General features: G+C 43.1%; 1 protein-coding gene across 4 annotated transcripts in view; it reads right to left on the bottom strand.

Moving 5' to 3' along the window:
* PLCE1 (phospholipase C epsilon 1) overlaps positions 1-21,991 on the bottom strand; it is a 310,445-nt gene that overhangs the window by 84,436 nt on the left and 204,018 nt on the right. For all 4 annotated transcript variants that reach the window (XM_072739557.1, XM_025990896.2, XM_072739558.1 and 1 more), the window contains exon 5: positions 622-767. In XM_072739557.1, coding sequence (XP_072595658.1) covers positions 622-767 — 146 coding nt within the window. The remainder of the gene's footprint in view (positions 1-621; positions 768-21,991) is intronic.

Raw genomic sequence — 21,991 nt, 5'->3', positions numbered from 1 at the left:
TCCCTTCCCTTCCTCTCTCTCTCTTTCTCTCTCTCTTTCTGTATGATGTCAGGATAACAGTATCTACCAAGAAATTGTTCTGAGAATTAAAAGATTTAATGCATAGGAAATGCAGCTAGGTAGGGGGTATTTCTTTGGAAATAGGAAATGCATAGTACAAAGCTTGATACATTGTTTAGTGTTCAATAAAAATATCAAGTGACATTATTGAATGCTTGTTATCAGTGTTAGCCATTCCCAGTCAGTGGCTGGGAGCCTACAGTGCTGAGGCAATTCCAGGCAGAGCTGAGAAAAGACAGATAATGGTGGAGTTTACTGAGCACAGAGAGCAAGTGGGGATCAGTGATGGGGTCGATGGAGTTATGCAACCAGATAATTTTCTCGAGCACAGCCAACAGCATGGGATCAGAGCAGACAGAACCAATTAGGATTGCCACTGGCCACAGGCACTGAATTCTGCTGCATCTCTGAGGGACAAGATTTGTGGTATTAGCAAAGAATAATGTATTTCCCCCAAACAATCACTACCAATTGCCTGGTTTGGGTAAATGGGATTTCCAGGGCAATTAATTCAGTGCCATTCGGCTGGTATCCAGATAACCATCTTCCACACTTCCATACCTGAGACCAGCCAAGAACTCCATGACAGCATTGTAGTTGCCCATGTTCCAGCAGCATTTGGCCACGTGCACCAAATAGGAGAAGACTTCTCGCTTCTCCTCCATGGAGCCTGCCGTGAGGATCAGCCATGTCACCCAGGAGCTCACCTGGAAAATGCAGACAGGGTCATCCACTGAGCCTGCATCCTGCAAACTCAGTGAATATATTTAATTTGATTTATTTATTTGAGAGAGAGTGAGATCCAGAGAGATCATAGAGGGAAAGGGAGAAGGAGAGGGAGAAGCAGACTCATGCTGAGCAGGGAGCCTGACATGGGGCTCAATCCCAGGATCTTGGATCATGACCTGAGCCGAAAGCAGACACCTAACTGACTGAGCCACCCAGATGCCCCTCAATGAGTTTTTTTTTTTTTTTTACAGGAAAACTTTTTCTTTTTAAAAAATCAGTTTAGTATTAGGAAATGAATGACCCAGCTGAGGGATTTGAGGTGAAGCTCTATCTAGGCTGCATCACTGTTTTGCTATGGGATTCTAGGAAAGTCACATAACCTCTCCCTATTCATCATCTTCCATCTTTAAAACAAGGAGGCTCAAAGGTAATTCGTAAACTCCCTCTTGAGCTATAAAATTCCATGAGATGGTAAGAATCTTAGGTAAGGCCTAAGGATAATATTGATTTAAATAAATTTAATTACATTTGACTGATGGACAGCAAGATTAAATGCAATCAATGCACTTAGTCCATCAATTAAAGAATATCTATCAAATAGTAAAATGCATAATATCAAATGAAAAAATGCCAAAAAAATATATTTAAGCTATCCTTCACAAATGTATTATCTATTATGCCTCTCAACTGACAAAGTAATATTGGAAGAACAAATACTTAGCACTTACGAGTTGCCAGGAATTATTCTAAGTACTTTACACATGTCAACTTATCTCTCACAACAAACCTAAGAGTCAGGGATTATTATTATCCCCATTTTATAGATGAGGAAACTGAAGGACAGAGGGCTTAAGAAATTTGCTCAAGCCTTCCACTCAAAGCAGTAAAGCCTGACTTTGAATTTAGGTGTGTGTCGCAGAGGTGGCACTACTAACCACTCCCTAAACGCCTAATGTATATATACAAGCTCTGGGATGAGGGTTATTCTAATGGGATTAGTTTCTTCTACTATATAGACTAGTATATAATATTTAATAATTACCCACTACTAAGTCCTCGCTTTATGATATGCAGCCTCAGAACCCTCTGCTTAATCTCCAAGGTTATTTGCTGCTACCTATACTTTGGTGCTAGGATACTAGACTTTAAGTCACTTTCTCCATCTTGGCTAAAGTTGGGGCTGATAAATTCAGTTGTTAACAAACCACAGCCTTGCTCTTAACCCCATACAGCCCCAGTAGCTGTACGGGTTCAATAGCAGCGCTGAAACCTGGGGCCAGCTCATTTCCCTGGCCTGAGAGAGAGTGAGGCCTGAACACTAGAGTTCATGGTCACCCATGGCAACTGCAGAAAAAAATTTAAGGTCCTTGGCTAGTCCACCTCCTCCCCGCCCCCATCGAGGAAATGGTAGGAATGAATGACATTCAGCGCTGGCAGCAACCACAGAGGGCAGTCCAAACCCATTTTTTCCAGATTAAGAATCTATGGCTCATGGGAGAAGTGACTTTCTGAGGTCACAATTCTTGATGTCAAAATAAGGACTCCCAGTCGGGTGCTTTTTTATCTGATGAGGGGTGACAGTTTCTTTAAACTTGGCACCGCTTAGGTTTTTCTAAGCACTCAGTTAAGAGCAGTACCTCTGAACACAGAGTTGGAATAAAAGAAGAAGATACCAAGAAGAGTACCGAAAAATGATGAAAGCATAGAAAAAAGCAGGACAGAACACCCCTTTCCTTTTCCTACATGAAAACAATGGGGAAACAGTGGCAACAGGGACCTTTGGTGATAAAACAGGGTCACGCTGTGGTACCAGCCAGCAATGCTGAATGTGGTGGACCACCTGCCACTCCTGAGCCCAGCCCAGGCCCAGTGGACTCTGAGCATGCATCTCTGCTCTCTACCTGCTCCAGACTTTGTGCAACATCAGGAGAACAGATCTGGAATCAGACTCCAAGGACAAGCCCTGGTCCAGATCATCCTGGAAGGAATTCAGAGCCTCTTGGGAAGAAGATAACCTAAGATAACTATTTGTTCTGATCTCCCGGAGCTGTTTTGAGCACACAGGAACCTTCTGGGAGCCAAACTCTCACCTGTAGCTATGAGCAACCCCTTGATCACTGTCTTGATGCCTGGTCTCCTCATCACCTGCTTACCCAGTCTGAAGTCACCTTTGTGAAACCCGGGCTCTCTAGAGCAAGAAACTGTTTTGTCAATAAAGATTGTCACTGGTGCTCTGGTGCAGTTCTTGCTTTCTTTTCTTTTCTTTTCTTTTTTTTTTTTTTGTATATTTTTTTTATTGGAATTCAATTTGCCAACATATAGCATAACACCCAGTGCTCAACCCGTCAAGTGCCCCCTTCAGTGTGTGATTTGCTTTTGATGAGACTATCCTACTTGGGAAGCCATGAGCAAACACTTAGAATAATGGAATTACTGACTCTTTGAGCTAGAAATTCAAAACCATATCCTTACAAGTAAAAGTGAATCCCCAAAATTAAAATGGTTCCTTAGACACTCATTGCATTAATTCCTTTTTTTTTTTTTTTTAGCTTCTTTTTTTAAATTGAAATTGATGGCAAATCAGTGGCTCTGGAAAGTCACGACTCCTTCAGGCTATTCTGGTACCGTGCAGTGACTTCCTAGTCTAGCAGCCTGAAAAGGTTAATTCACCTTTCCTTGGAGAGGCCTGATTCACGAGCAGGCACAGGCCACCACGTGGTTTGTGTCTCAATCCTGATCATGCATCCAGATTTATTTCCTATCCGTCAAATCATTTTCCATATACTTTCCCACAATGCTAGGAAAAAAATAGCGATACGGTATTTCACATGGAAACTTAATTTAAACCAGCCGTTCCATCTCCAAGTGTGAGTCCCCAGGGCCTGGTTGTTGGGATTATGTAAGCACTGTTATCATAAACACACACACACACGCACACACACACACACACACACACACACACACCATCTGCTTACAGACATATCAGGGATAATTCTTATTGTGGCCTAATGTATTCATAATTTCATGGGCATTAAGTGATGAGAGTTTCAGTCTTAAATATGAAAAATAAATGTCACCAAAAGTCCCATGAGAATTTGGCAATGACTGAAAAATGTTACACCAAAACAAACGGTGATCATATTTACTAAGTGGAAAATAGGATGTGTTGCAATCCAGAAAGAATTTCAGGACACTGAAATCACACAGAAAAACATAAAAATCCCATACATAGAAAGTACTATGACTCAAGCCTAGGGAGCATCCCTAGAAGTAGAAAGGTGTTGAATGTGGTAGATTATTTTGCCTTTTTGAATGGTCAGCACAGAAGAAAGACAGACTCTGACCCCCAGCCCATTTCCTCCACAGTTCCTCCAGAGGCTCTGTGCTTACCCCAAGGGCCCAACCCCCGGTTCATGCCTACAACTCTTTCACAACGGCTCTTCTCCTGATGTTTCTTTTCTTCTGCCCTTGCCTTTGTCAGTACTCTTAGGCCAAACTGAACAGCCTGCTCTCCTCACATCAAACACCTTATTGGCATTGCACAAGCTCAGATTGGAAGGAATGTTCTTGCTCCATTCATGATTATCTTTCCCTAGCCCACCATGACTTGCCTACGGCCTTTGTAGAGCCAAATCCTTACCTTGGCTCCTGGGTCCCTGTTGGTTCTCCAACCTCACCGTGGCTCCCCCATACCTCTACTTTTAGGGAGATGACCAAGGCCTTTTCTCATTTCAGGGGTCTTCTATGGGAAGGCAGCCCCCCAATCCTTGATCTTTGGTTTAGCTAATGCTTACTTATCTTAGACAAAACTGCCCTCAGACTCTGCCATCAGGATTCTTGCCCTGGGCTCCATGATTTAGAAGGCCCATGTTGGGGTGGAAGGGAATGTCTCTGCCTAGAGGTTGTACATCCACTTACAGATCATTCACCCCTGTAGACCTGGGACCCTGTAGATCTGCAGACCCCAAATTCCCTGTCCAAAACAGCTCAATCCCACTTCTGGGCCTGTGAGAGTCTTTTATCTGGATCAGCCCTCCTGTGGGTAGATCATAACACTAGGCCCAAAGGCTGGCTGAGTGGCCGTGGGGTGAGGATGGAGTTTGAACCTGAGGTCTGAGGTATCCACACATAGTGGAATACCTCACACAAGGCAGCATGGAAGGAGAAGGTGGGTAGGTCACAGGCAGGGTCCTTCTCTGTGCTTGGTCCTTTGTCTTTACTCCTGGCTCCCCTAAAGTCAGAAGCAGGGCTGCCTTTAGGAATCTGATAAAAACATCACTTTCTGGAGGAGGCCCACTCTGTTTCCTTTCTGGGCTACTTCCACGTGCTGGGCCATTGTGGTGCCCCCACAATCCACACAAAGGCAGACATGGGGTCTGCCCCACTCACCCATGGCAATGCCTACCTAAGCACTCCGTGAGATCTGGCAAAGGAAAAAATGGACTTCCTCTAGGAAGGCTGTTCTCATGGCTCACCTCGCAACTCACATCCAGCTTCTTCCTGTTTCGCCTTGTCTTACTTACGCTGGACCTTGAGACGGAACTTATATTTGCACTGGGACTCTCACTGCTGCAAGGACTTGCATATGTTTTATTTTTATTATATTTGTGTGCATGACTCTTTCACATGGGTCTGTTCTATCTCTGCCACTAGACCTTAAGTCCTCAAGGACAGAGACCATCTTTCCCACATCTCCAGCGTGGGGATGCTTGGTGCCTCTGACCAACAGGCAGGCCACCCAGAGTCCCAGGAGGCCTCGGGCAGAGAGGATTCTCAGCCTCCAATCGGTCAGAGATTATATTTGGGAAAAGGCTTGAACACTTCCTACTGCTATTCCCAGGTCCAGAAAAAAGAGACCAATGTTTTGGTGCCAAAAAGTTTTTTTTGAACATGTGGAGCAATTTTCATGGAAAGATGATCCTTTGAGGTGGGTATCTGGTCACCCTAACTGCAAGGGCTGGGTTCGAATAGTGGGGTCTATAGAAGACAATGAAAACCTGGACAAGCTGTTCTGAAGTAGTTTATGTGTGGTGCATGGTGCACCTGCCCTCCAGGAGCTTTCCTAAAACAACGCTTGAACTGTGGTCACATTGTCAGACACACACACACACACACACACACACACACACACACACACACCTGCCTAGGCAGCACTCTTCAAAATGCGCACCACTGGCCTCAGAACCTCTAGTGGTAGTAGTAGGGTGTTTGTTCAAATGCAGATTCCAAGGTCTCTCCCAGGCTCTCTGAGAGCAGGGCCCAGGAATCTGCATTTTAAGACAACTCCCCAGTGAATTTTATGCACATTTAGGTTGAGAACTGTCCCAGAGCAGAAGCGTCCTTGGTGTAGTACCAGTCCAATACTATGGATCATCATCTCTGTAACCTACTTGAGCTGGAGGTGTAACTGTCACCCACCTGCAAGCAGGCAGGAGCAGTCACAGGGAGGTGGAGAGCACTGTGGTGGAGAGCATGGCACTGGCCCAGTGGACCAGGTTCACTCCCGTTCCACTGCTTCCTTGTGTCTGGCCCTGAGGCAAGTCTCCTAGCTATCAGCCTCAATTTTCTCTTTAGTAAAATGAGAATGATAGTATTTACCTCATAGAGAGATCGTGAGGATGAGACTAGAGACTGTAGGTGAAGATCAGAACACCCTGATGCTCAGTGTGTATGTAGTTAGGGCCTCAGTAAATGTTTACAGCGTGGACTGCTCCTGCCATGGGGATGCTGTTACCTGAGTCAAGGAGCAGTTGAATTCCAAGGAGTAGAACACAGGAATCCTGAAGAAAGGAAGCTCTACGTTCTCCTTCTAACCACAAGGAAGGAAGCAGTCCAAGGCTGGACCAGGAAGAATCTCATTGCCTCAGAAGTGTTTGCCCCGAGCACAGGCCTTTCCTAGAAGAAGGGTAACTCACATATTTCCTCTTCTCTGAAGGCTTCCCTGACTCCTCATGAGGAGTAAAGTGCTCCTTTTTTCCTCTTTAACCTCCCAGTCCCATATATATGTGTGTATATATACACACACATATTTATGTACATATTCATATGGGTATATTTCTAGTGCTTTGTCTGAGACAATCTCCAGCTGTGAACTCCTTAAAGCAGAGGCCATGACGTGGTCACAGTGGGGGCTCAGTGATGAGGATGTAGAAGCCAGTAAGTTACATGTGCCCAGGCATCCTTCTGGATGCGAAGTGGCTGCAGGAGAGTCTCTTGAACTCCATGTCTGGCTTGGCATGTTTCCACTGGTGGTGACTTTTGGTTTAGGAGGGACACAGAGGGGAAAAGAGAGGCCTTTAATGGTGGCTTCTGGAGAGGCTCTAACTACATCCTGGATTATACCCTCTCTTCTCCTTCTCACATTGCATCATAGTTGTCTACAGAATGAATTCAAATCTTCTTTTTTTTTGATTTTCAAACCTGGCACAGCATCTGATCTAAATTTACATCTTCAGCACTTAATTCCCACTGCTGCCCACCACTCATCTGTCGATATTTCAGCCCTACTATGTTTTATATCATCTCCTACTCTCTGCCTAGTCCTGTCTCTATGCGACTGTCTAATTTCCGTGGGGTGTGAATATACAGGGGCTTTTGTTCATTTGGTTTGGCTGTCCAATGTCTCTAAATTGAAATCAGCTTGCCTCATCTTGATCTGTACAGAATTCATGAGGTTGCTCCTCCCCAGCTTTTAGGCCTGGTCTCAGGGACTTGTTCAAAGATGAGTATACGAGCCATGCCAGACACCCCCCCTTGACTGAGTTCTTCCTCAAAATGACCAGGAAAAGAGACACAATCTTTTTGTTATTATTGTAAACTGTAAAGATATGAGTTGGTTGTATTTGCCACAATATCAGGAGAGCCTACCTGGGAATGAAGACAACACAAAGTAAAAATGAAGATTGGGGGTGGGGGGAGTGGTGCACCTGGGTCGCTAGGTTGGTTGAATGTCTGACTCTTGTTTTTGGCTCAGGTCATGATCTCGGGGTCCTGGGACTGAGCCCCATGACAGGCTCTGCACTGAGCCTGGAGTCTGCTTGTCCCTTTCCCTCTGCCCCTTCTCCCACTCGCATGGGCACACATGCTCCTCTGTGTGTTTGTGTGTGTGTGTGTGTGCTCTCCCTCAAATAAATACCTAAAATTTTTTTAAAAAATGAAGATTCCTGAGGTCCTTAGTTAGATTTCTAGATCAGCCATACTTGAAGCCCTATGAAGAGTCCATATACATAAACCAAAATATGCCCTTATTTTGTTGAAGCAGGTTTGAATTGGTGTTAACTTGCAACTGGGGGAGTGGAGGGGAAGCCTTGACAAATAAATCTGATGACCCTCCTTCTTTCAACAAATACTTAATGAGTATATTGAGTATTTACTATGTCCTGTGTACCATGCTTGACACCAGTAAACATGACAGACAAGGCACCTGCTCTTGGGGAGGCTGGAACCTCATGGGGGAAATAATATCTGTAACTAATTAGGGAGTGGTGTAGTGGATACTGTGACTGGCTAAGTACTAGGCCAACTTGACCCATTTCTATGCTACTGTGATTGGAAGTCAGTCTTTTTACCTTTCCTTGGTCCCCACTGCTGTCCCAAAGTACTGTATTCATATCTCTGTAACAGTGCTAATTCTTCCTAGAAACTGTAACTGTGTGCCTGAGCATATGCCAGGAACTAGGCTAGGCAGGGGGGCACAAGGAGTTGGAGCAAGTATAAGAGAAAGAAGATATCATGTCCTGCCTTGCAATTAAGTCCGATGTATTTATATATATATCCACCTTCTCTAAATTGTCAACTCCTTGAGGATAGAAACCATAGTATTCTGGCCATCCTTCTCTTGTTTGCAGAATGTTCTCTCCCTGGTTTGCAAAAAGATGTCTGTTCTCAAATTCTTTAACTAAAAATTCCTGAAATTCTAAATTTCTTAGAATTGTTTACTGTTTCTCTTAAAATGTTTTTTTTCTTTATTTTGGTTCCATTTAACCGACAGTTTGTGTCAATAAACTACATGTAAATATTCTCAATGTGAATTCTACAGGTTTTGACAAGTGTTCAATTCCACAGGACATACTTAATTTAAACTGCTTTTCTGTACAAAGAATACATTTATTCAAAGTTTTGAAAATGTTTTGCTGTTCCGCTCTCTGTGACAGTGCACTCCTTTTTTAAGTTGAGGTATAACTGACATATAACATATTAGTTTCAGGCAAACAACATGATTCAATACATATCTATATTGCAAAATGATGGCTACAATTAAGTCTAGTTAACTCCCATCACCATGCATAGTTATAATTTTTTTTCTTGTGATGAAGACTTTTACAATCTACTCTCTTAGTAACTTTCAGATATGCAATAGATATTATTAATTGTGATTACGATGCTGTACATCACATCGCCATGAGTAAAATTTTATTTATTTTTTCATGAGAGACACAGAGGCACAGACATAGGCAGAGGGAGAAGCAGGCTCCCCACTGAGGAGGGAGCCTGATATGGGACTCAATACCAGGACCCTGGGACCACAACCTGAGCTGAAGGCAGATGCTCAACCACTGAGCCACCCAGGTGCCCCCTCACCCAAGACTTAATTATTTTGTAATTGGAGGTTAGTACCTTTTGACCCTCTTCACCCATTTTCCCCACTCTATAACCTCACTTCTGGCAACCACCAATCTCTATATCTATGAGCTTGGTTTGTTGTTGTTGTTTAATTCTGTATATAAGTAAGATCAGAGGTATTTGTCTTTCCCTGTCTGACTTATTTTACTTAGCTCATTTTCTCAGGTCCATCTATGTTGTCACAAATGGCAAGATTTCATTCTTTTTTATGGCTACTTAGTGTTTTAAAAGCAACTAGAGGAAACATTTTGACTTCAATATGCAAATACAATTTCTAGTTAAATGGATTGCTGAGAACTGCCAAGGGCTATGCAGGATGTGTTATCCTCCACTCCCTTACCAAGCTCAATTGAATGGATCATTCATTCTGAAACCAATTATTAAATAGTATTCAACAGTGAGTCTCATATCATTCATATTCTCTCCTCTGGTAAAGGTATTTTATTGATAGCCCTAGAATAGAGTCTTTGTTATTTCATTTCATTTCACTTTATTTATTTTATTTTTAAGATTTTATTTATTTATTCATGAGAGACACATAGAGAAAGAGGCAGAGACACAGGCAGAGGGAGAAGCAGACTCCGTGCAGGGAGCCCGATGCAGGACTCGATTCCAAGACCCCAGGATCACGCCTTGAGCCAAAGGCAGCCACTTAACCGCTGAGCCACCCAGACGTCACTCATTTCACTTTAACAATGGGATTAAAACCCATGCTTAGGAGTTTACAGAAAAAGTCTTGATACAAGTTAGCTCCAAACTATCCTGATAGGATCAGGGCCACTTATGACTCAATTTCTTCTTCTCTTTGTATGATTTTAATAATAATACTTAGAATAACTACAGCTTCCATGCAGTGGGCATTTACATGTGAAAGGGACATTGCTTATCCTTTTTAATCCTCAGGCTTACATGCTAGTACTTATACTGTTCCCATTTTACGGATTAGTAAACTGAGGTTCAGAGTGGCAGAGCTAGTTTGTCAATGTTACACAACCTATAAACAAGGAATGAGCCAAATCAAAATCCTCTGCTTTTAAACTACCATGCTTTACTACTTTCCATTTTCTCTTACGTGCATTAGACCAGAGTGAATTCATTTAGCTTTTAAAACTGTATTATAGCCGCAACAGCTACCCTGATCTAGTGAGCAAAGAAATGCGTTAACAACACTATAGTGAGCTCAGCTCAAAGAAGGAACATCCCCTTTAGAAACAGAATACTGGCATTCTGAAAGCTCAGAGAGGTGTAAGCATGTGCCAATTGTCTACAAATGTTCCCATTCTGTCACCTGTCTAAAATTCCATGTTTTCTATGACATGCAGAATAGGACAGGATTTCATGAATTAGAGAATCTGGAAGGGAGAAGGTCTATGAGATTCTATCCTGCAGCTCACTTGCAGAAACAACTTGGTGTCCCAGACAGTCAAGAGATGCCCCCAAGAAACCTGCTCCCCAAACTGTGGCCACCACTGGAGTGGCCCACGTGCTTTCCCTGGTCCCTGCAGCTTCTTAATGGCAGCTGAGCTGCAAGACCTTCAGAAAATCTATACTCATTAAGCAAACGGAGGGCTCTTCTGTCCTTAAGGAGCTCATACGCCACTCATTGGGCAGTGCTCTGGCCACTGGGGCATGCAGTGAGTAAGGCAGCCGCGACCCTTGCCCTCCCAGGAGTTGGTGGCATCTGCACCACCCAGCATGATCCATTCCTTCCCATCCTGGTTGTGATCTGGCTCCCGTGTGGGCTCTCCTTCACTTACTCACTGAGGGCCAGTGGGCACGGAGAGGCCTGATTGTGTCGCAGGCTCTTTTTCCTTTTGCCCTTTTCTGAAATCAGTGGAGGAATAATGCTATTAAATGCTCTTTTACCATCTACTTAAATAGACTGTTTTAAATTTTTTATTAATTAATTTAATGCATTAAATTATTTAGTAAGATCAGCTAAATTAAGCTATTGGGCCCATACTCTGAAAATGTTGGTTTATATCCTTCCCGTACTACAACAACTCAATGAGGTATATGTCATTATCACCCCATTTTATAGATGAAATGGAAGCACAGAGAGGTATAGTCACTTGCACAGGGTCACACACCCTGTGCAAGTAGTAAGTTGTGAAGGTGGGATCTCAACCGAGGCAGCCCAGCCAGCCCCTGAGCCCATGCTCATAATATTATCCTCTGTTGGCACAAGTCAGTTCTTGAATGCTGGTATTTCTTGGGGGTTCTGCCCTTGGCTCTTATACTGTCTCTTCTCCCTAGAGGATTTCCTTCACTAACCTCGTTTTACACCTCCTGCCCCCACTGCTATCTCTGAATATCTATCTCTTGTCCTGTATATCCAAGAGTTAACTGGGCATTTCTAGCTGGAGGGCCCAAAGGCTCTGTAAGCCCACCCTGACCCCAGTCCCTGACTTCTCCTCTCCCTACCATCCCCATATCTCACTGGTTGCCAAGTAAGCCCAGTTATCACCTCCTCCAGGAAGCCTTCCTTGAACCCTCACATTAATGCGTCCTCTGTCCTAACCTAACTTTATCACTGCACTGTGACCACTTCCCCCCTGGCTTCTGGCACTGGAGTTCAAGCTTCCTGAAAACAGGTATTGGTTGTCTCACTCATCTATTTCCTGGCACAGGGTCCAGCTCAAATGGCAGGTGCTTAATGACCTCTTGTTCTGAGTCGTGCACAAGGCACAGCTGCCACAGCAGCCGACTCAACATCAGTGCTGCTGTTCTCAGAACAGTGTCCAAGACCTGAATGCCATGGTATCTGGGGGCTGCAGTAGGGGAAGTGAGGCTAACAGCCCCACCCCATCAGCTGGCTCTTCACCCAAGAAGCTCAAGAGGCCAGTGCTGGGGAAGGATACCCAGGGAGCAGTGACATGGAAGGCCTGTGGGTAATTTGGCCCATGACTGGAAGATTCTGTTTTCCTTGAGATAATTAGGCATCAGAGAGTGAGGGTAATGGTGACCTTCTCATCTGCTCTGGAATTGGTGAGGCCCATTCAAGGAGCCGTGAGTAATGCACAGGAAGTGGCCCCCCCCAGGTTACTTATGTCCCCTGGATGGGGAAGTCACTGTGCATAGGTCATACTGCTTGGGAAAAGGAGAAGAGTGAAGGCTGTCTTTCAGGGTCACCAAGTAAGTCCAGAGGTTCTGAGACATGCTATAAATCACTATGGGCCCCGGGCAGGTGGACACCTGTCACAAGAAAGTAAAAATGAGCCCAGCAAGTCACTCTTTGACTTGTAGGGCCCAATATCAAATGTTTGCTGATTGCAGTGAGGATGGGGAGCAGGGAAGAGCAGACTAATAATGAAACCAACACTAATGATCAAGCAGGAAGGAGAGAATGCAAGGAAATAAAATGGTTTGCATGTTTTGGCATATGTTCCCCTGAAGATAAATCTGTGTGAAGAAAGAAAGGATATTGGCATCCCACCAAGATCAATTACATCCTGGCCAAGCTGGACACTGGTGCATATAATAGATCATTAAGGAGGTAATTCAATCTACTGTCTGTGCAGTACATGTGTGGAGGGGTGAGCTTCTGTGAATGAAACTTGTTAGGGAATAGATTTGATGAAAACCATAATTCCGTCTCTTCAACTTCCCTGTTCTAAAGGAGGGTGGGGGAGAGATGGGAACACAGGCTGGGCAGCCAGAGACATGGCAGGTTCATTTCTTGGCCCGGCTTTTTTATTATTTCTATGACCTTGAGACTCAACTGATTATCCATAAAATGTTAATGATAAACCTCCTATATTATAAGGAGTACTAAAAAAGAGTCTTTTTTTTTTTTTTAAAGACATATAGGTAAAGGGCTCTATTGCCTGGACAGAGAACATACTCAATAAATGTCAACTATTGATAATTAAAAAAAATAACTTCTTTTTCAAGATCTAGTCTTTGTAGAAAACAATGTTGGCCTTTTTTTATTACAGTGCTAGATTCTCTTCTCTTTAGCAGAGAGGAACTTCCTAAGGTTAAAAACCCTCAGAAAAGAATGAGCCTTCAGTTCTTTTAAAGAGGTCAGAAAGGAGAAGCAGAGAAAAAGTGGAAAAGAGGCAAGAAAAGAAATTTAGGAAAAACGTATCAATAGAAAGTCTAAGGAATGTTTGCGGAAGAGTGGGGGGTGGGGGGTGGATGGAAAACAGGTAATGGGGAAAAGGGGTGTGGGCAGGAGCTGTGTGAGGAAGTGAGGACACAGAGATATGGCTTTGTTCCAGGGGAAGTGCTTGGAAAAATAATAGCTAATCACAAATAGATCCTAGAAAGGTGCCCTGGGAACCTTGGCCCCCCTGTCCGGGAAACATCAGGTACACAGGTCTGCAATGACACTTGATTCACTCTGGGATCAAACAACAGCATGAGATGTTGGCCATATCAATATCAATATCTTTCTTACTTTGGGAAAAGGAGGTCATCTCTTCTGGGGAAAGAACAGATTCTAATTCCAAATAAAACCCAACGGAGCAGTACGTGTAAGGTGAAAATTCTAGGTTGGTCAGCACAGGATAATATTACTCAGTGTGCCTCACCAACCACTTAATCTTAAAAATAAACAATGAATGTCCTGCTTTGATATCATGTAACTGGGAAAGGTAACTGCCTGGTAGAGCAAAGCAAAGAACTGGAGACTGACAGCTGAGAGCAGGGAAATTCAACTCGGGAAGTCAGACCACTGCCTTGTGGCCTGGCTCCAGTGCTCCCAAGTGGCACCTGACACTTCATTTGTCTTGTTTGTTGACTGGCATTCTTATTCCCGTCCTGTCCCTCTGCAGCTTTAGATTTTGAAATCCTGGCTGCTAGACAGGTGACCTGCCAATTTTTAATTATTCCCATGTGCTCTGAAATACAGAAGGTGCTCAATAAATACTCCAGTATCTCTAGTTATCCCTTTCTGCTCTGAAGACCCAGATAGAGATAGGTCAGGAATGTTTTGGGGCAATGCTTCCCAAACTCTGTTCCGGGGAAATATTCTACCAGATGTAAAAGTATTTTGTGAACAAAGTATCTAAGGCTCTATAAATTTGGAAAGTGCTAGGATAAATTAAGATTTCTTTACTGGCAGGATTTCTTGGAGCTTTAAATATGCTAATGCACATGGTGAATCTCCAAGAAGGAGCTAATATTTGGAGTTTCTCAAATTCTTCTGACCATGCAATTTTTTTTTCTTTCCCAAAGGAATACTTACATTTAGAAAGACCCTGGGATATTGGCACTGGGTCTCTCCAAACTCCTTTATCATGAAGTGAACATAGCCAGACAGGCTCATCTCCACTGGCAATTCTGGAGACCTCTCCTTGCATCTGTCCAACCTGAGAACACATTCTTTCATCTCTAGAAACTACATGGTATGAGTAGACTTCGAGAGGTAGAAATAGTCAGAAATGGCAGCATCTGATTTTATAACTGGTGTCATAAATTTGGAATCAATATATCACTGAAGGAATTTTAAAACCGAGACACAGGAAGATTTTTCTTATAATCCAAAATGAGATGAAGGTACCTTGGCAACTCTTATTTCATACCCAAAGCTGTCATGAGGACAGAGCTGAGTGGACATGTGGTTTTAGACATGTGGTTCTACTACAAAACGTGGCAGCTAATAAATCAAAAGACCTTAGCAGTTATTTATCCCATTTCTCTTATTTTTTAGATGAAGAACCCCAAGAAGCAGAGGGGTTAGGTGACTTGTCCAAGGTCACCCACCTAGTCATTGGCAGTGCCAAGGCTAGACCCCGGGTCTCCTTGCCCTCAGGACATACTGGGCTTCTATCATCTCTGTGAAGAGGATTTGTGAAAAGGCCCCTCCACCCGTGGTGCCTCAGAGAAGCAGGCTCACTTGAGTGAAGAAGTTGATGGTGAGGAAAAGGAGAGCTGGTAGCTTCAGGAATTGCTAATGATGCTGGCTCAGATGGTCTGAGGGATGGTGGCAGTGGCTCCTAGTTGGGCAAAACTCAAGGAACAAAAGGAAGAAGAGTCAGGGCTATGAAACCAGAGTGGCTAGCACAGGGCCTGCCATATCACAGCCCTCAACAGCAGGCACCTGCCTGTGGGATTTCAGACATGCTGCACCCTGAACTCTTCCCCTTCCAGCCACACATTCCAGCTGTGCCCTGCAGACCAGCTACAGAAGGGGAAAGGGCTATAGGAGAGTGCAGATTTGGGACAGAAGGAAAACAGGAGCAAGAACACATTAAAGTTGATGTGGTTGCTATGTGTCTTTACCAGGGATGGCAAGAGAGGTCAAAGGAGGAGACAAGAAACCTCCTCTGCTTCCTGGAGGAGAGGGGGTTGGCAGGAAGAACCTTTCCAGAAAAATCCAGCCAGGATCTGTTTCAGGAAGGGAAGAAGGTGGCTGCTCAGTGGTAGCAGCAGTGGTCATGGGTTGGGGACCCTGATTCACAGTTCAAGGGCACAAACCCCAGAATAGGAGCTGCAGAAACTCAAAACACTGGATGTGGGAAAGTTGACGTGAGCTTCAGACCAGCAGAAGAGGGATTAATTTAGCAAATGGGGGCTATGAGGCTGGCAGGACTTGGGATTTCGCCCAGTGGGCTGAAGTTAGAGCTTGCTCCTTGTCATCAGGAGAGTCCGTAAAAGAAATCTGGGAGTGTTGACAGTTTCGGGGGTGTGTCAACAGTCTCTATAAAAGTGAACGACCTCTTTGGGGTTTGGTAATTTAAGGGGTACATAGAGCTGTGGCAAGATTGGGGGCGGCGGCCAAACACCAGCCTTACTTTTCCTCTCTAGAGGGGCTGACTGTTCACTCTGGATGGGTAAAGATGTGTTCCATTTCTGGCTTGAGAAATCTCTTTAGGGAAATATTTACTTGGAAAGTGCCAAGGGTGTTGATGACAGAAACTAAAAAGTAAAAAACACACTGTTCAAGTATTAGAAAGTGACCCGTATCATACCAAAAAAATCAAAGCAAGGCAAACCAAAATAAGATCATGTTTTGGAGGATCCCTGGGTGGCGCAGTGGTTTGGCACTTGCCTTTGGCCCAGGGCATGATCCTGGAGACCCAGGATCGAATCCCACGTCGGGCTCCCGGTGCATGGAGCCTGCTTCTCCCTCTGCCTATGTCTCTGCCTCTCTCTCTCTGTGTGACTATCATAAATAAATAAAAATTTAAAAAAAAAAAGATCATGTTTTGGGGATGTTGACTGGACAAATATTCTTTACTACATGCAGTGGGGGGCAGACCAAGCCTGTGTTTGAGGTCAGAGGTGCTGTTTTCAAGTCTAAGCTCTAACACTTAACTGTGTGGTACGGCGCCAGTTACATAGTCTCTCTTCTTCTGTACCGTCAGTTTAAAGCAGGCCTATGAGCAACACCTGCCTTAGAATTGCAGGATTATAGGAAATAAAGCAGATAAGTGTTTTGTATATCTATAAGCCCACTGGAAAGGTTAGCCAATTTTACTAATATTAATGGGCACATATCCAATGATTTGGTTTTGTGTGGTACCTACATTTAATGTGGTTTTTCTCTGAAATTAGAAATTACAACTTTTAAAAATGTCTTATGCTTCCCTTGCTGTTCTCCTCTTTGGCCTCTCCCTGGCCTCTCTGGATATCAGGATGGCGGAGCATCATGTCTTAGACCCATGCAGAGAATTTGCCTACAATACACCTAGCCTCACTCTTTAAATTCTGTATTTTTATATCTTTCCTGTGGCAGGGTAGAAATTAATCAGAGAAGGTGCTTTTTATATCCACAGATAAACTGAAAGATACTAATAAGAGAATAAAGACATATTTTGGCATGAATTGATGAGAATTCAGTGTATAATATAAAACTAAGAATATGTGAAAAATGAGATATTTTCATATAAGATTGACTAAGAGATTTCTATTTTCTCCTAATTTTCTAAGTGTTGGAAAATACAGTCAAAAACTTAAATGGTTTACTCAAATATTTTTCTGACACAAAATATTTGGCTTGCGCAAACTTTTAAAAACTCTAAATGAATAGACTACAGCCTTCTCTCAAATATATCCAACACCTATAGCATACAAACTTCTAAAAATTTCCTAAAAATGCTGGACATGTTTTAGTATTTTAATGATAAAACCCAGATGTCTTGTTTTACATGCCCTAGAAGAAAAGAAACATACAACCTTACAAAGAACACTCACCATTTTAAATCTGATTAAACTTCTACGCCAAAGAAGGACTGGAAAGAATATGATGTTTGTACAAACAATCTTTTAAAAAGTATTTTTCAAATCCACTTAAATGTTCTGGAAAACTCCTGAAATGTGAACCAGCAATATTTATTTACATTCCACCCCTGCACTGGAGTATTAGTTTGGGGTCATGTCGTGGTACTTGGGGGCATCCTGGTGATTATTAGCTTGATTCTCCAGTCCATGTTTTGAGGTCCCTGTTCCAGTCACTTGTACATATGACAGACATCGCCAATCAGAGCCCAGTGGTTCTCCAAATGGCTCGATATCAGAACCATAAAAATATTCAATTGCAGACTTCACCATTTAGCATCCATTTAGCACCCTATTTCAGGATATGGGGGAGGGAGGTAGGAAGCTGTCCTTTTAAATAAAAGTTCTCCTAGGTGATTCTGATAAAGCCTAGGAAGTGATCAAGGGCCCTGGCATTCTCAAACTTAAATATGTACAGGAAGTACTGGGGATTTTGTTAAAATGTAGTTCCTGATTCAGTCGGTGTGGAGTGGGTGCCTGGGGGTTGAGGGGAGGAGTCTGCATTCTCAACAAGTTTCCAGATGGTGCTGATGTTGCTGGTCTGGGGACCCACACCTTGCATTTTGTTCTCAAGTCTGTTCAGTGTCTTCCAACCTGGAACTGTTCTTGCATTCTTCTGTCTTTTGTGTCCTCTGCAGTTTCAAAGATGGCAGGCCTTTCATTCTGTAGGACAGCCCTCAACCTGGCTCCATGGGATATTTCCTCATGACCAGACTTAGCTTATGCTGTTTTGTCAGGAACATTCCAGAACAAAGCTGGGCTTGGCTGGATGCCTCATATTAGAGAGCACAGGAGGATGTCAACACTGCACCACTTGGTCCTATGGATCTTGATCATGTGTCCAGTTTTCGCCAATGTAAAATCACCATTTATCTATTGACTGGTACTTTGTGGGGAGATAAATTGACGATTGCACTGGAATCCTGCTCCTTATCAATCCTCTGTCCACCTGCCTTCTGCTGATGACTACCACCGGGATCAACCATCTACCTCTGTGACAGCTGTCAAATGGTGATTTGTATTTCCACCATTCCTTCTATATTTACTAGCTGCATTCTTTGGTAAGAGTGAATTCACCCTTTCCCCCATTTATCTATTTATTTATTCACTTATTTAAATCTGCATAGACTCATGGATGCAATTTTTTTTTTCACTATTTGGGAATCCATGACTATCATAATAAAATTCAAATTGTTCCAGTGGCTCATGAGTCCTTTTGATATGTCTCCATCATCACTGGAGCATTTCCTTGCTTTCTAGCATAACAAGATATTGTAGACTTATCTTAATTTTCTCAATCTCAGCTGTGGGATCACCCATTTCTCCAAAAAGCCTCTGGATGGTATTTAGAATCTAGTATCTCTGTGCTAAATGTGCTCACTGCTACCAAAATGTCATTGTTTCTAGTCTCCAAGCACACAGAGCTGGAACACCCACACCCTCACACATCCCTAAAACTATTCCTATAATCTATGTGTATATATGTAAAACACAAGTTCATAATGAAATCTACATTTCCATTTAATACCTCAAGGTTCTTTCTAGCCTTCTTCCTCTCTAGGATTGTAAGTATCTTTTCCAACAGTGATACACCTGGCTTCATAGATTTGCCCTAAATGTACTTACTTATTTACCTAATTATTTGCTCAAAGTAACCAATCTCCCTCCTTTTCTATTTACCACCTATGTGGCCCCTTAACTGTCCTGCATCCTAGGACACACCATTGATGTACCTCTGTGTGGCTTCCAGCCCCTCACCTCATTGAGGTGGGCCTGCCCCAATTCCTTCGTGTTGGGAAAGAAAAGGAAGGCTATTCATCCTTTGTCAATGGTTCAACAGTGTCCTACAATTAAGCTACAATGGTTAGTGAATTCATAATTGTGAAAGAATATTTGGCCTTTTTAATTAAACATTTACTAATGAAAAAATAAATATAAAAATAAATATAAAAACACACTTTAAACATTGTGTATTTGTGTGTGTGTCTGAGAGAGAGAAACATCTTTTAATGATAGAAAGATAAAGAACACTCAGTAGAATAACAGAGCAATAAGTGAATCAACTATAGCTACATACATCACTAAGAATATTAATTTCAACTGCCAGTAGCATGTCACACCGACCTCCTTACTGTTCCTTGAATGTGTTAGGTATGTGTTCCGCCTCCACCCTCTCTCCACAGGGCATTTGCACTTACTGTTCCGTCTGCCTGGACTGCTCTTCCTGCAGTCTCCAGATAGTTCACTCCTCAACTCCTTCTGGTCTTTACTCAGATACTAGGGTCTCAGTGAGTCTTCTCTCACCACCCTCCTTAAGCTTATAATAGCCACCCCTCCCTAATACTCCCCATCCTTCTTCCCTGCTTTATTTTCTCCCTAACACTTATCGTTCCATACATTTTACTTATTTTTCTTATTATCTGTCTCCACCTAACTAGAATGTAACTCGTCAGTAGAGAATTATGTTTTTTCACTGTAGGGATCTCCAAAGCCTAGAACAGTGCCTGGCACATAGTAGCACTCAAGGAGTATTTCTGGATGAATGACTGAAGAAACAAATTAAGGATATTCCAAGAATGGCCTCAAGAAGCAAATGAAAGCACTAGCTGAATGGTAACAGGAGGAAGGGCTCATTCCCAGGTTTCCTGGATCAGAAGAGGCACTCCTGGCAGCCCACCTCTGACATATAACTCTGGTTGACAGATGAACCCATTTAGGAATCTGGGGGATGCATTTTGGGGCTGCTCATCCTGGAAGGGCCTGAGGATGCTGCCGTTTTCACAACAAAGTGTTTTAAAGAAGCCACAGTACATTTGTTTCCTAGTTGAAACAGCTTGGCCTCCAGACTCTCACTAGCCAGTGCTCTCTTCCATTTCTATTTATTTCATCATTCAACAAATATCTGTGGAGCAATGTCTAAGTGATAGGACCACACTAGGGCTTCATATGCTAAGCAGACCTTTTCAAATCTACTTGCATGTAACTGTGCTTTATTTTCATTCTTTCTCCCTCCCTCCTTTAAGTGAACCCGTGCCATCCCCTCCCCCGCATCCCCCCCTGAGAACTCCAAGGTCCCCGGTTTAATTGCTATTGTTTTGAGCAAGTCATGTTTGTTGTAAAAAGAAAATCCAGTAATACAGCATTTTATATGGTAGAAAATGAAATTCCCTCCCTCCATCCCTCACTATTCCCTCCCTCCATAATAATAAAGTTTACTGGCCCTCTCTGCAGGTAGATGTCCCCAGAATCCCTGAGAAATAGGAAGGTGGGAGAAGTAGGAGAATGTTCACAAACATGAATTACTTTTGTATATGAAGGGTCTTGCCAGGAATCTCAATTGTCAACCATCTGTAGCACATCACGCCTGTCAAAAGCTTGGCTGAGGCAAGTGGTATTTGAGAAAGACATTCTAAGGGTCATAACGGGCCTTCATTCCTTAGATTTTCTAAGCTCTCCCCGCCAGCACCTGGATCAGATTATTTTAGCCCTCTACACGGATATCTTTAGAGAGCCATGCATTTTAATGATGTCCTTTTATTGAGGGTCGATATAAAATATGGCCGGAGAAAGACTGTTTCCAATGTTTTTGTTCTGAAAGCTCCTCTTGAAGACTATCCATTTTCTATAGGACACATAAAACAATTCCTCCCAGAGTTTAGCTTGGCTTTTCTGACAATTTGGTATGCTGCTGCTTTTCCTCCCCTTTCTTCCTCTTCTTCCTTCTATTCCCTCCATTCCACACTCCTTTTTCAGATAACAAGAACAATATAGTCCATCACTTCTCTCTTTTTGTCTGGGCTATCTGGAAGCTTCTGACCAACTTTTGAATCAATGGTATCCGTTTCCTTTTGCCTAGGCATTCTTGCCCACATCATTCCAACTTCGCTTGCGTGATCCTAGATTTTTTGCTGCACTGTTTTTAAAAGCCTCTTGAGGTCTTTTGTTTTGTTTTTTTTCAAGGAGGAGGAGACATAAATGATACATTAACAAACAGTCCAGTGGTGACATTTTACAATTTACAGGTAAGGAAAATAAGGCCCAGAGATACTGACTTTGCTAACAGCCACAAACAGCTGGTTAGGGGACACCTGGGTGGCTCAGTGGTTGAGTGTCTGCCTTTGGCTCAGGGCGTGATCCCGTGGTCCTGGGATCGAGTCCCGCCTCAGGTTCCCCACAGGGAGCCTGCTTCTCTCTCTGCCTGTGTCTCTGTCTCTCTCTCTGTGTCTCTCATGAATAAATAAATAAAATCTTTAAAAAAATTAAAAACAAATAGTTGATTAGGGAAGCTTTCAGACTAAAACCTAAGGGTTCCCACCCTTTCCACCATCCTCTATTGTTTCAAATTAAACATGAG

The sequence above is a fragment of the Vulpes vulpes genome, chromosome 15, assembly GCF_048418805.1.
Source record: "Vulpes vulpes isolate BD-2025 chromosome 15, VulVul3, whole genome shotgun sequence".
Lineage (NCBI taxonomy): Eukaryota > Metazoa > Chordata > Mammalia > Carnivora > Canidae > Vulpes > Vulpes vulpes.
Note: the sequence above shows the minus strand (reverse complement) of the source record. Positions and strands in the feature narration are given on the sequence as shown.